This window comes from Zootermopsis nevadensis, unplaced genomic scaffold (genome assembly GCF_977971745.1).
Source record: "Zootermopsis nevadensis isolate Lab colony 2312 unplaced genomic scaffold, Znev_1.0 Znev_ptg000013l, whole genome shotgun sequence".
Taxonomy (NCBI): domain Eukaryota; kingdom Metazoa; phylum Arthropoda; class Insecta; order Blattodea; family Termopsidae; genus Zootermopsis; species Zootermopsis nevadensis.
In genome coordinates, this window is record NW_028259145.1 from 6952834 (window position 1) to 6966969 (window position 14136).

Genomic DNA, 14136 nt, shown 5'->3' on the forward strand with positions numbered 1-14136 from the left:
CTGAAACTGACAGTTAAAAGGTTAAAATATCACATTACAATGTAAAATTAGCTTTCTTGATATCAGGTATTACAATTTTTCAGGAAGAATACATGAGAAAACTTTCAGGTATGCTATTTTCACAAAGATAACACAGTAACTCTGGAAACACTGATTTGATTCATACTACAGTGAAACCTCGATGCATCGTTTTCGGTGGGGGTGGGAAATAAAAACGATGAATGCGGGAAAACGATAGATGCGGGAAAGCATTAAAAATTTTAAAAAAACAATGTTTCTCTTTCAAAGTTACTTCTTTTTACCAAAAAAGTCTTTAATGGACAACTGGTTTGTCGAAACTTTACATTTTAGACCAAACAGAGCACTTTCCACGTTCAAAATGTTTTCCTCGTCACGTTCACTAATATTAAGCGGCTAAAAGAACGACACTTTCGCCAATGCAGCGTGTGCTTCGGCAAAACTCGGCAAAGCTTCGGGCTCGCATTCGTCATCTTCCTCTTCCTCACCACTCCAACCCCCCTTTGCGGACAATAACAGGAAGAATGGAAATACTATTACTGCCGAACTCAACGAAACTTAGCTGTAGAAGACCCTGAACCGCTGGAAACAAGATGAACCAGAAGAATGAAAAGTGCCGCCAGCCTTTCCTTTGTACTTATAATAAAAGCATTTGTGAAGAAATTCACACTGCACATGCCATCTGGCATCGCTGGAACGAAATATGAGTGCACCCTAATTAAAATCGTAAAATTTCTGACAATGAGCACTGCCATTCACTCCCACTATCACCCCTGCACCGCTGACCACTCATTCCAAAAGAATGTGCTGGTTGGGCGATATAACAGGTTACCGCTACTGCGTATTCCAAAAACATTGTGCGTCTTTCGGTATTAATTTATCTCAAAACCCAGCATTTTAAATTCTCAGAAACGATCATTGCGAGAAAATTGTGGGCCGGGACTAAGATTTTTGAACGATCGATGCGATAAAACGATAGTTCGAGGAACGATAGAAGCGGGAAAATGTAACATTATTTTATATGGGATGTATTCGGGACCGAACAAAACGGACGATGCATCCGGGAAAACGATAGTTCCGGGAACGATGGATAGAGGTTTCACTGTACTGTCATGTAATCACCGTTTACAAAGCAGATTCATTCAAGATGGATTTATTTGGCAGCAATATGTTCATAATCACAAACACAATCAATTATCCTGGTTTACTGCATCAGTATGAGAATAATTTCAGAGAGAGTTCTCGATGTCAAGGAAGAAGTATGTGCCTGCTTCATCGACTGGAAGAAGGCTTTCGATCGAGTAAAATGGAAGAAATTAATGAGGATCCTACAGAGAATTTGAATTGATTGGAGAGATAGAAGACTAATCAAAAACCTGTACATGCAGCAAAAAGTCAAAGTGAGACTGGACTCAGGAGACACCAACAGCGTTGAGATAGGTAGAGGTGTAAGACAGGGATGCTGCTTATCACCAATTCTTTTTAACCTGTATGGGGAATGGAACGAGCAAAGAAACATTCTGCAGGCGATTACACGAAGGAAAGCTAACTGGCTGGGACATATTATGAGAAGGAATGGATTACTGAGTGATATCACTGAAGGCCAGGTTGAAGGAAAGAGAGAACTAGGAAGAAGATTGATTCAGCTAACCGACGACCTTAAACAAGGAAAGAAGATGACGTTCCAGGAATTAAAGCGAGAAGCCGAGAATAGGGACAACTGGAGAGCTCTGTTTGGGCCGAGCAATGGACCTGTCGAAAGACAGAACACTTAATAATAATAATAATGGGGAATGGCTTGCCAAGGAAGCTCTGGAGGGAACAGGAGACTTCAAAATTGGAGGAAGAGTGATAAAGACTGTAAAGTATGCAGACGACTTAGTAGTATTGGCGAAGGAAGAGGAGGAATTACAGAACATGATGGACAAGTTAGTGGAAACAGGTAGAGAGTATGGAATGAAAATCAACATTGAAAAATCAAAGGTAATGAGGATAGCACCGAGAGCAGAACCATTGAACGTTGTAATTGGAAACCAACAGCTGGAGAATGTGGAGCATTTCAAGTACTTGGGAAGCATAGTCACGACGGACGCCCTATGCACCAAGGAAGTAAAAGCAAGGATAGCCATGGCCAAGGCAGCTTTCGTCAAGAAGAGGATACTTCTCACTAGCAAGTTGGGCTTGGAGATGAAGAAGAAACTAGTGAAGTGTTACGTATGGAGTGTCGCGCTGTATGGAGCAGAGACTTGGACACTCAGGAAGAAGGAACAGAAATACCTGGAGAGTTTTGAAATGTGGTGTTGGAGAAGAATAGAGAAGATCAGGTGGATGGATCGAGTGACCAACGAAGAAGTATTGAGGAGAGTCAACGAGCAAAGAAACATTCTGCAGGCGATTACATGAAGGAAAGCTAACTGGCTGGGACATATTATGAGAAGGAATGGATTACTGAGTGATATCACCGAAGGCCAGGTTGAAGGAAAGAGAGGACTAGGAAGAAGATTGATACAGCTAACCTTAAACAAGGAAAGAAGATGACGTTCCAGGAATTAAAGTGAGAAGCCGAGAATAGGGACAACTGGAGAGCTCTGTTTGGGCAGAGCAATGGACCTGTCATAAGACAGAACACTTAATAATAATAATAATAATAATAATAACTGCATCAGAAAGCACTGAAGCAATGCCACTGGAAATGTTTGTCCCTGTCATCATCCTCCAGTCCATTTCCATGCCACACATTACCCCTTCACAGGTGTTGAACACAGTAGTCTCACTTCTACTCACTTTAACATAGACCACTGTTCCTCCGCTAGTCATGTAACTATTCACTTCTCTTCCACTGGTCAGACATCCAATGCCTGTACTGGCTTGAAACCACCAATTCAGCAATTAGTGAACACGCAAACTGCCAATACCTCACAACACACCGCCTCAAGACCAATTTTGATAAAGCCAGCACTGCTTCCAGAAATTTTGTAGTGCTACTCCTAGTCTACTGGCTTTTCTCTATTCTGAAAATCAACTTTACTAAATCTTTTTTAGAAGGCAGAGTGGGGCAGAAAAGCCTACATATATTCCATGCACATGCATCACTCTACCAGTTTCATGAAGAATGACCTGCCACACTGAGCTGCACTGAGACACGATGGTAGGGGGCCTGTACAATTTCATGGCAAAACTTGTCACACTACTCTCACCCGCCTTTGGGTGGCTCATCCTAAGCGGCCCCGAGGAAAGGTGCCAGTTTAACAATTTCATACCAACCTTCACAAAACAAGAAACACATATGCAAATAACACTGTTATAAACTGCCTTTTAACAAAGACCCTCCCATATATGTGAAATGTCCCCACAGGAAAATATCCATCAGAGTTTGATCCGGTGACTGAGGAGGCCATGCAATCTTCCCCATTATGCACTGCAGCTCCATTTGCTATGCCTCACAATTAGAGCACGTCTTCAAGCAACCCTGGTACAACAGTTTCCAGAAAATCATGATATCACTGAGCAGTCAACCTGTCAGGTCGCACATACAGGCCATGACAATGTCCCTGACAATACCAAGCCAAACACCGACAATGAAGTAAACTTGATACCCACATTCACAGACAGCATGAGAATTATTCAGTGCCCAAAGGTAACTGTTCTGGATGTTTAACATACCCTCAAGTATGAAACATTCTGCACTCATCCACAGAATGTTGTATAAAAGGGCTCGCATGAGCTTCTCCACAGCTGCAAGTGTGGCAACTTCATTGAACAGTGTCTGTACAGTCATGCATTCATAGGTGTTACACGTCCTGTCTCGCATCCACTCCTACAGGTGTCGAAACACATTAGATCACATTGACCAGAATAATGTAGTGTATTCCCGTGCAGCAGCACCAGCTCAACTAATACATGCACCGACATAAGAAGTCTCAATTAAAAACGAACACAGTGTGTATTACTTCTGTTAGGTTTACCTTTGATAACGCAACATATGAACAACTCTATTAAATCTATGGGTATCAAAGTTATTAGCATGCTTTGGTAACTGGTAGTGCATGCTCTTACCTATATGAAAGGACGCAGAGTTTCTGATTGCAGAGCAAAATACGTATTTCTGTCACAGATAGTAACTACGAGTACAAATCATTACAAACAATTCACAAAAGAAATAAAGAATGTATGCATTGCAATACTTACTGTCTTTTCTTTTGGGAAAAACATCTTTCCCTAGCTGTGCACGTGGCTTGCAGATTGGACAGATGTACTCATAGTCAGGGTTACTTTCCTTTTTGCGGTTGTACACTGTCAGATCTGCTTCCGTATCACACGTCCCATGAACAAATCTATAAAACCATACAAAATTAGTTTGTGAATACACTTAATGTCAAGGTGACCATTACAAAATGTTTCACTTCCAGAAGATAACAATTATAGAGGACTCCACTATCTTCTGAGACTAAAAGCAAAGTTGTCCCACCACACACAAAGGAGGCACCTGGTGGTATAGCTCCTACACTTTCTTGACCTTGGTGCTAGATGGGGGTGAGCAGTGGGCCTGGAGCTGGTCTGGATGATTCTGAAATTAACCCTAACTTTGATTGAATCAGTCATTTTTAAAAGGACCTTATTCTACTTTTGGCACAGTGTTGCCACATCACTTTCAACTTAACTCTGTTTACAACAGAAAGAACGTGTCATCTGAAACTTGAAGAAGGAATACTTCCATCATCTTAAAATGTTATAAGAATTCATATGGTTAGGTCGGTGGGTACAAATTTTCAGACACCTCTATCATCATCACAACAGGACGTTACACAAGGATAAAACTTTTTAACTTTGCCGAACATGCATCCAGTGATTTAGCTGGCAGGTGTGTTGCAGTAGCTTACAGCTAAACTACAGTGAAACCTCGATGCATCGTTTTCGGCGGGGGTGGGAAATAAAAACGATGAATGCGGGAAAACGATAGATGCGGGAAAGCATTAAAAATTTAAAAAAAACAATGTTTCTCTTTCAAAGTTACTTCTTTTTACCAAAAAAGTCTTTAGTGGACAACTGGTTTGTCGAAACTTTACGTTTTAGACCAAACAGAGCACTTTCCACGTTCAAAGTGTTTTCCTCGTCACGTTCACTAATATTAAGCGCATAAAAGAACGACTTCACTTTCGCCAATGCAGCGTGTGCTTCGGCAAAACTCGGCAAAGCTTCGGGCTCGCATTCGTCGTCTCCCTCTTCCTCACCACTCCAACCCCCTTTGCGGACAATAACAGGAAGAATGGAAATACTATTACTGCCGAACTCAACGAAACGTAGCTGTAGAAGACCCTGAACCGCTGGAAACGAGATGAACCAGAAGAATGAAAAGTGCCGCCAGCCTTTCCTTTGTACTTGTAATAAAAGCATTTGTGAAGAAATTCACACTGCACATGCCATCTGGCATCGCTGGAACGAAATATGAGTGCACCCTAATTAAAATCGTAAAATTTCTGACAATGAGCACCGCCATTCGCTCCAATATCACCCCTGCACCGCTGACCCTCATTCCAAAAGAATGTGCTGGTTGGGCGACATAACAGGTTACCGCTACTGCGTATTCCAAAAACATTGTGCGTCTTTCGGTATTAATTTATCTCAAAACCCAGCATTTTAATTTCTCAGAAACGATCATTGCGGGAAAATTGTGGGCCGGGACTAAGATTTTTGAACGATCGATGCGATAAAACGATAGTTCGAGGAACGATAGAAGCGGGAAAATGTAACATTATTTTATATGGGATGTATTCGGGACCGAACAAAACGGACGATGCATCCGGGAAAACGATAGTTCCGGGAACGATGGATAGAGGTTTCACTGTATGAACTGTATTAAGTGAAGTCCCACTGGCAGCCTTCTAGTACCTACTGGGTGGTGCAGTGGGAGAGGTTAAATTCCCTGTTTCTGCACAATTAAGGTTGCACGGTTGCTAAGTGTGATTTTCAGCAATGATGTGAAATTTGTGTCTTGATTTCAGAAGGCAGACATGAAGGGTACAGACCATGGCAGAGACGGGATGTAAAAATAACTAAAAAGCCACAGTAACAGCTGCAGAAAGTCTATAGGACAAAAATACATTTCTACAATAAACAAGTAAACATCCTATTAGTGTGAGTTTCCATTAGGCATTATAGCACCAAGAACCAGTTAAAAATAGCATGCACTTGTCCTCCTGACACTAGTTTTGGTGTTAAAAATAGTGGGGAAAAGACAATACATTAAGCATGTAAATACATTAGATGGTTGTCTTCTGGGTCATAGCGCCATGTAGTCTGGCAGACATTTACCAATGTTTCAGACTCTATCACAGGGCAAGGACTCACTGCCCTGATAATGAAGACAGCAAGATCCCCTGCAAATCTGGCAAGCTTCTATAAGACTACACGGTGCTAGCTACGATCAAGAAGACAGCCATCTTTGGACTCACTGCTGTGAAAACTTCAAATCCTGCTATGTAAATACACCATTTTGAGAAGTATTCGAAGTTCATTCCCAACATTTTTTTCAAACTGATGATATACACAGCATAAATTTGAAACTTCAGTTGGATTTTATCAAAACTACAAACAGAAAACCTGCAACAGCATGAACAATATAACTCCAAGCTCTTAGATAACCCCACAAAATACTGTCACAGGCAGAAAATCAGAGACCTTGGCAGCAGTCAAAACCACAAAACTGAGATTAGACAATGCAGAAACTTTTTGTGTAGTTTCTCTATACTCCTTTGTTCAATATATGATATTGCGCCATCTTGCTAGAATCACACTGTCACACGTGTGTTCCCAATCAAACTCTTATGGATGCTCTATATACTTACTGTCTTCTGAAAACCCTCTCCACTACTTGCACTGATCTATATTACTCGACATGAAAATGTCAGTCTTCAGTGTAAGACTGTGTGGTACACAAAATGTGCATTTTCCCTCTGCTGCTGTCATGGCTGCCATGAAGTTGACATGTTCATTTTTTTAAAATACTGACTCTGAGGCCTACCCAACCTACAGCCCAGTGATTACTGGGATCCTTTCACACAGGTAAAGCATGGCCAGGATGTGACGCTGACCACTCACTCCCATCTAAAGCTGAGGTTAAGAATGAGCAGGAGCTGTAACCCCCCCCCAACACCTACATGGTGTGTAGCAAGACAGCTTCACTTTTTTAATATACAATAGCAAAAGATCTAACACATTTATTAACACACTAATAAGTTCTGAATTCCATCAACATATCATACAGTTTGAAAGATTCTCATGGAAACACATGGCCAGTTGGTTTATGCACATCATAGGGTAAAGATGTTTCTTTCCTGGTTTCCTTGACATCCAGTTGCTAAATAAAGTACAGTTTTTGCAATTTTTTTCCTCAAAACGGTGGATAAAGTGTGACCTTTACCTTAGTTGTTCTGTGTCAGCTGACCCTGTGAGTGTTCTCTTTCTTGGGGTATGAACTTCCCCTATCATGCTTCTTCAATGAAATCCCGTGGATATCTTACATGTGGCACTGATTTTGTGCCTAACTGTAGCTTTTGACAGCAATATAAAAATGTAGGAATTCATAAGCACACCTCCAGGCACCAGAAAACATTTTCCTCACTACTTCAAAGATTAAGAAGTAAAAGAATTGATGAACTTTCAAAGTATTGCCTTGAAGTTTGTCACCTAACAGTGTGGGCAATGAACACCTTACGACAAAACGCGATCATGTTTCTGTACATTTATCAAATTGCTTTACAATTATATCTCTTCGAGGACAAAACACACTGCTAATTTTAGTCACCTCCGTCATTTTGAAAGCCCCATACATAAACTATTTTCTCTTTTGTGCCACACTAATTCTTTACATTACAGCATCATTTATATTTCTACTAAAGAAGAAATGCTCTAAACACAAAATGAACAATGATAATGTATGGCACCACAACTTACTTGCGACAGTGCCCACACTGGACCATCTCCCTGTAAGCAGCAGCACGATACGCTCGCCTGCAGAGAGGACATGAGAAGCCTTTGTTGCGTTGCTGGTAACATGAGTCACACACAGTGTAATGAGCATGCCATCGTGAAGACAGACCTGCACCAGGAGTTCTGGATCCACAGTCACTACACACCCGACAACACTGCAGACATACAATTAAACACGGTAATCTGTAAGTATAGTATAATTGGACCATAAACCTTAAAAGCTTTTCTTATCCATAAAATGCATGATAGAGAAACCATTTTGTATCATACCTAACTAACTAATTAGATGGCTTACCGAACCTGAAGGTTCATCACCGAATTAACAAAGCCCTCCTGGGCCAACAAAATCCAGTTTCCTTCAACTCCTATCTCCCATAGATCCCGCCTGAGATTATCCTCCCATCTACGTCTAGGTCTCCCCAGCGGTCTCTTCCCTTCAGGTTTCCCAACCAGTACCCGGTGCACACCTCTTGTCCCATCCATGCGTGCTACATGCCCAGCCCATCTCATTCTTCTCGACTTAATCACCCTGACAATACTGGTAGAGGAGTACAGATTTTTAAGCTCATCATTATGCAGTTTTCTCCACGCCCCATCGTCTTCCCACTTAGGCCCAAATTATCCTCCTCAACACCCTGTTCTCACACACCTGCAATCTGTGTTCCTCCCTCTGAGTGAGTGACCATGTTTCGCACCCATACAAAACAAGGTAAGATTATTGTTTTGTATACTTTAATTTTCAGGTACTTAGAAATCAGACGGGAAGACAAAATATTTTGAACTGAGAAGTAGCAAGCATTTCCAGAATTTAATCTCCTCCTAACTTCCTCATGAGTGTCATTTTGATTTGTTATTGTTGTTCCCAGATATTTGAACTTTGTAACCCTTTCAAAGGACTTATTAGCTACCCTAAGATAATTTTGCCCGCCTGTCTACTGATGACGAGATACTAACATGTACTTAGTTTTTTCTGAATTTACTTCTAGCCCCACCTGTCGATTAGCCTCTAGTAAAACTTCTGCGTTCCTCTTTATTGTATTCATATCGTCCCCCAATAAATTAACATCATCAGCATATGCCAATAGCTGATGTGTCGCGTTCAATTGCAAACCCTCTTGCCTATCTTGGACTTTCCTGCTGGCATATTCTAGCGCCAAGTTAAAGAGCAAGGGAAATAAAGCATCTCCTTGTTTTAGACAGTTCTTGATGAAGAATGTCTCAGATACATATTTACCTACTCGAATTTTGCTACAGGTTTCATTTAAGCACATTTTTATTACACTCACTAGCTTCTTTGGTATACCAAATTCAATAAGAATATTATATAACACTTCTCTCTTCACAGAGTCATAGGCTTTTTTGAAATCTACAAATAATTCATGTACGGTCCCACCAAACTCCCATTTTTTCTCTAGTATCTGATGAACGCAAAAGATCTGATCAATGCAAAAGATCTGTTTCGTCTGAACCCACACTGATGATCCCCAATAATTTTATTCGCATATGGGGTTGATCTTGCCAAAAGAATGTTGGATAGAATTTTGTATGAGGTTGATAGCAGCAAAATTCCTCGGTAATTACCACACTCAGTCTTGTCCCCCTCCTTATGAATAGGAATAATTATGGATTCCTTCCATTGTTGTGGCATCTCTTCCTTATCCCAAATTAACTGAATAAGCTTATGGATCCTCATATGCAACCCTTTGCCGCCTGCTTTAATTGATTCTGCTGGAATCTGATCAATACCTGGAGATTTATGACTTTTCAACTTCCCAATGGCTAGTTCAACTTCATCTAAACTATGTTCTGGCTGTATGCATTTTAATCTGTCTAATATCACCAGTCTCATGAACATTTAAGAGCTCACTAAAGAAATTTTTCCACCTATTCACAATTTTTATTGGATCTGCAAGCAAATTGCCACTGTCATCCTTTACCAAATTGGTCTGGGGTTGATATCCATTCTTAAAGTTATTAATGCCTCTGTATATAGGGCTGTTACGCCATAGTAGTAGTAGTATATAGGTCTCTGATACTTTTTTCCTTCTTATTTGTCTCAAGTTCAGCAATTTTGCCTTTCAGATATTCCCTATTCTTATTCCTAAAGGTTCTACTAGCCTCACGTCTCACGTTACATAGATTATCCGCATTTGTTTTGTTTGGGTCCTGCAACCATTGAAATTTTGTTTGCTTCCGTCGATCTATTAATTTGGAACATTCTTCATCAAACCACGCTTTATTTTGCTTTCTCCTGTAGTATCCTAGTTTCTCTTTCGCTGAAATTTTGATGCAGTTTCTGACATTTTCCCACTCCCTGTTGAAGTCCACACATTCATTATCTTCATTTGTCTCTAAAATTTGAAACCTATTCGAAATTTCAACTTGATATTGTTCCTTTGCCTCTCACTCACTTAATTTTTTCAAATCAAATCTTTCTGTGTCAAAATTTTGTTTAGTTCGTCTACTTACTGATAGCCGCTCCCTCACTTTTGCTAACACCAGATAATGATCAGTGTCACAATCTGCTCCTCTGAATGATCTCACATCAATTACATTTGTCTGCCTTCTCTTATCTACTAAAACATGATCTATTTGATTGTGTGTTCTGCCATCTGGAGAAGTCCAAGTGTATTTATGAACATCACGGTGTGGAAATTTTGTACTTTTTATAATTAAATCTTTTGACATAGTGAAGGTTACTGCTCTAACACCGTTATCATTACTAAGTGCATGGAGACTCTCCCTGCCTATTGTGGGTTTGAAGATATCCTCCCTCCCAATTTTTGCATTGTAATCTCCTAGCAGAATTTTCATGTGATACTTGCCAAATGTATCAAATACTGATTCCAATTCTTCATAAAAGCTATCCTTGATATCATCGCTTTTGTCCTCAGTTGGGGCATGAACATTAAGGATAATGATGTCGCACCAACGTCCTTCCAAAATTACGTAAGACAACCGATCACTAACAAATTCTACTCTAACTGCTGTCCTAATTCTGCTATGAACAAAAAAACCCATCCCTAACTGATGATTGTCATTCCCCTTTCCATAGAAAAATGTAAAATTGTCCACTGGGATCGTGCCCTCCCCCTCCCATCGCACGTCCTGCACTGCCACTAAGTCTAACTTATAATTCTCTAATTCCCTACTCACTGATTTCAGTGCCCCAGCCCTATAGAGGCTCCTAATGTTCCAAGTACCAAATCTCATGTCCTTTTTCAATTGCTGTAGTCGTGCCAAAGAGTCCATCCTGATCCGAGGCTTGGTTAATGTGTTCGTAATATAGTTTTTTTTTTCCAGGTGAAAGGTTTTTAGCTTTACACCCAACCCCCAACCTGGAGGACCAGGGTATCACTCTTAGTCTAGCATATCTCCTTAGACCTGTCCGGCTTGGGTGGTCCTACCATGAGCCGAAGCTCCGGCCGGCATAGCCCTAAGGGTCATTTGAGCACGCAAGCCTTCTCACCTGGCAGATTGCCTTCAACAAGGTGGTGATATCTTCGAGAAGGAATTTTGTATCATATTAATGTAAAATGTCTATGTAAATCTAAAACAGAAACTTACTTTGCATTTCCAACCAATTTTGGGTATTGTTGTGACAATTGGACGGAGACACTGTGGATGGTAAGCCTTGTCACATTTCTCACACAACATGACCTTTGAATCCTCCTCAGGCTGCCTGCACACCTGACACACACGACAGTCAGGGCACTGCCAACCAGCACGGACACCTTTGTGACAATACACAGCCAGCAATGAGTTTCCCTTCAAATACTTCAAAAAACATGATAAAACACAAAAAATTCTCTTATTTTGCAAATGAAAATAATATAGTTATTGCAGCTACTGCACAGTGCAATTACAATCCCACCAAAATCGACATAAGCTGGTGTATCTACAACAATGAAGTGAACATATAACAATACAACATATCGACAGGTAAATTGGTTAAAGCATCAGTCTAATCAACAGTGACACTTAAACAACCTCCTTCCTTCTCAACCCTCATATCAATGTTGGAACTATGACAATTAAAAACAAAAATCTTTCCCATTATGTTTCTTAAACACAGCAGAAGTGGCCTGTAACAATAAAATTTAACTGTTCAATAAGCTTTTTATGCATCATCAATTTGAACACAGCACATAAAACACAACACTCTTCAACATGTTTCAACGATACTACTTTTTCTTAGAACTTCCATTGTTATGAGTGCTCCTCTCTCATTTCTAGATTAACATAAATCTTTTGGCAACTTGACTTTGGGAGTCAAATCAGCACTAATGCCAACACATCATTCACACATCCAACCAACTAAAAAGCCAACTAAGGACAGAGTCTTACACAAGTGCAACATCATCCCTTGCTAGGTAACACCATTCCTGCGTACAAAATGCATTGCTGGAAATGGTAAACAGAGCCTTACAACTAAAATGTGAATTTGCGGGAGCCTCAACTATTCAAACTAGGGTCTGACGCTGCTGATGGTAGGTTATCCTGTCAGGCAACTTTCCCAAAGGAATTTGGTTGGTTGGTTCTCTGGGGTTTGAACCCAGAGGGGGTGGGGTTGCTTTGGCAGAAGACCTCTGCGACTTGGGGGTGGGGGGGGGGGGGGGGGGGGTCATTCACACATCTTGGTTCTCAGTCCCTATTTATACATTCCTTCAAAAGAGCCTAGACTTCAAAGAATGAACACATAACAAATGCTTGAAAAATATTGCATGAAGTTCAAATATTTGGAAACAAGAGTGATACATAAATTCAGAGAAGATTCAATTTGGGAAATACTTGCTACCAAGCAGTTCAAAAACTTGTCTTCCCATGTGCTATCTAAAAATGTAAAGGTTAAAATATACAAAGCTAAAGTTTTAGCTGTTTTGTATGCATCTGAAACCAATCTCTCATGTTAAGGAAAGAACACAGACTAACTCCTCACCGCCGAGAGGCGTAAAATTACGCCCGGCATTTAAATGCTCGGGATTGCAGCTGGGCGTAAAATTACGTCCGGCTTTAAGCCTAATTTCTTCAGCTCATAACTTTGTAACGATTAATGCCAGCGCAATGAGGTTTGTAGTATTCTGTTGTGGAAAGTTTTCTGTGTGTGAAGATCCGGCAACGTTGTTGACAAACCCTTGAACGACTACCTGGAAGTCTAAAAATAGACGACTGGCCTCAGTTTTACAATTGAGAACCCTTCAAGCAGTCGTGTGTTATTTGATGCTGAACAAAGGGCACTTCTAGACGAATTATTGGAAGTGACAATTATAGTAGCTCGGACACTGAGAGTGTAGACTTTGAATATACACAGTTGGTGACACCGAGAACGTTAGCGATTAGTGATAATGAGAGTGACAATTGTGGTGGCGAAAGCCAGGAAGAAATTGTAGAAGCAAATTCAGGTATTGTTTGCGGCAAGTATATGTGGGAAAATATAGAATCATTTACTGCTTCAAGAGAAGCATTTTGTAATGTATATGGTCCTCGGTTCGACACGGCTGGACTAGATGTCGTGAGTTCATTCGAAATCATTTTCGATACAGCTCTTGTGCAGCTCATTGTAGATGAAACCAACAGATATGCTAAGCAAGAAATTTCTAAAAGTGTCCATCCTCTCACATTTCGATCTAGGATTAGGAAGTGGCAAGATGTCACAGTAGACGAAATTTACGTGGTTTTGGCTCTATTTATGTTGATGGGCATTGTTCAAAAGCCTACAATCAGATCTTATTATGCAAACAACCGGCTGCTGTACACTCCGTTCTCAACTTCTGATCAATTTGCTCCCATTGGTCACACACAGAGAGCTCATCTTATAAGGTAAGATTACAAAACCATCTTTTAAGAGGATTTCAGTGAAAAATTCATAATTATATCTCATATAGTTCAAAAGTTATGGAAAAAAACGTATTTTACAGCAAAATTTAAACGGGCATTTAAAAATTACTACCGCCGGAACAGCACAACAGCGGTATATGCTGGGTATTTAAAATTCCGCTTCAACAGGTTAAGGGTACTACAGAACAGAGTGCTGTGGGCAGATTTTGGGCCTCAGAGGGTTGAAGTGACAAAAGGCCAGAAGAACAACGCTGAAGAGCTCCATACCTTGTATTACTCACCAAATATTAT

General features: G+C 40.5%; 1 protein-coding gene across 15 annotated transcripts in view; it reads right to left on the bottom strand.

The window, feature by feature from the left end:
• LOC110838850 (Lost PHDs of trr) overlaps positions 1 to 14136 on the bottom strand; it is a 180262-nt gene that overhangs the window by 152651 nt on the left and 13475 nt on the right. For all 15 annotated transcript variants that reach the window (XM_087348840.1, XM_087348838.1, XM_087348839.1 and 12 more), the window contains 3 exons: positions 11575 to 11741; positions 7972 to 8162; positions 4207 to 4352 (listed from right to left, as the gene is read on the bottom strand). In XM_087348840.1, coding sequence (XP_087204966.1) covers positions 4207 to 4352; positions 7972 to 8162; positions 11575 to 11741 — 504 coding nt within the window. The remainder of the gene's footprint in view (positions 1 to 4206; positions 4353 to 7971; positions 8163 to 11574; positions 11742 to 14136) is intronic.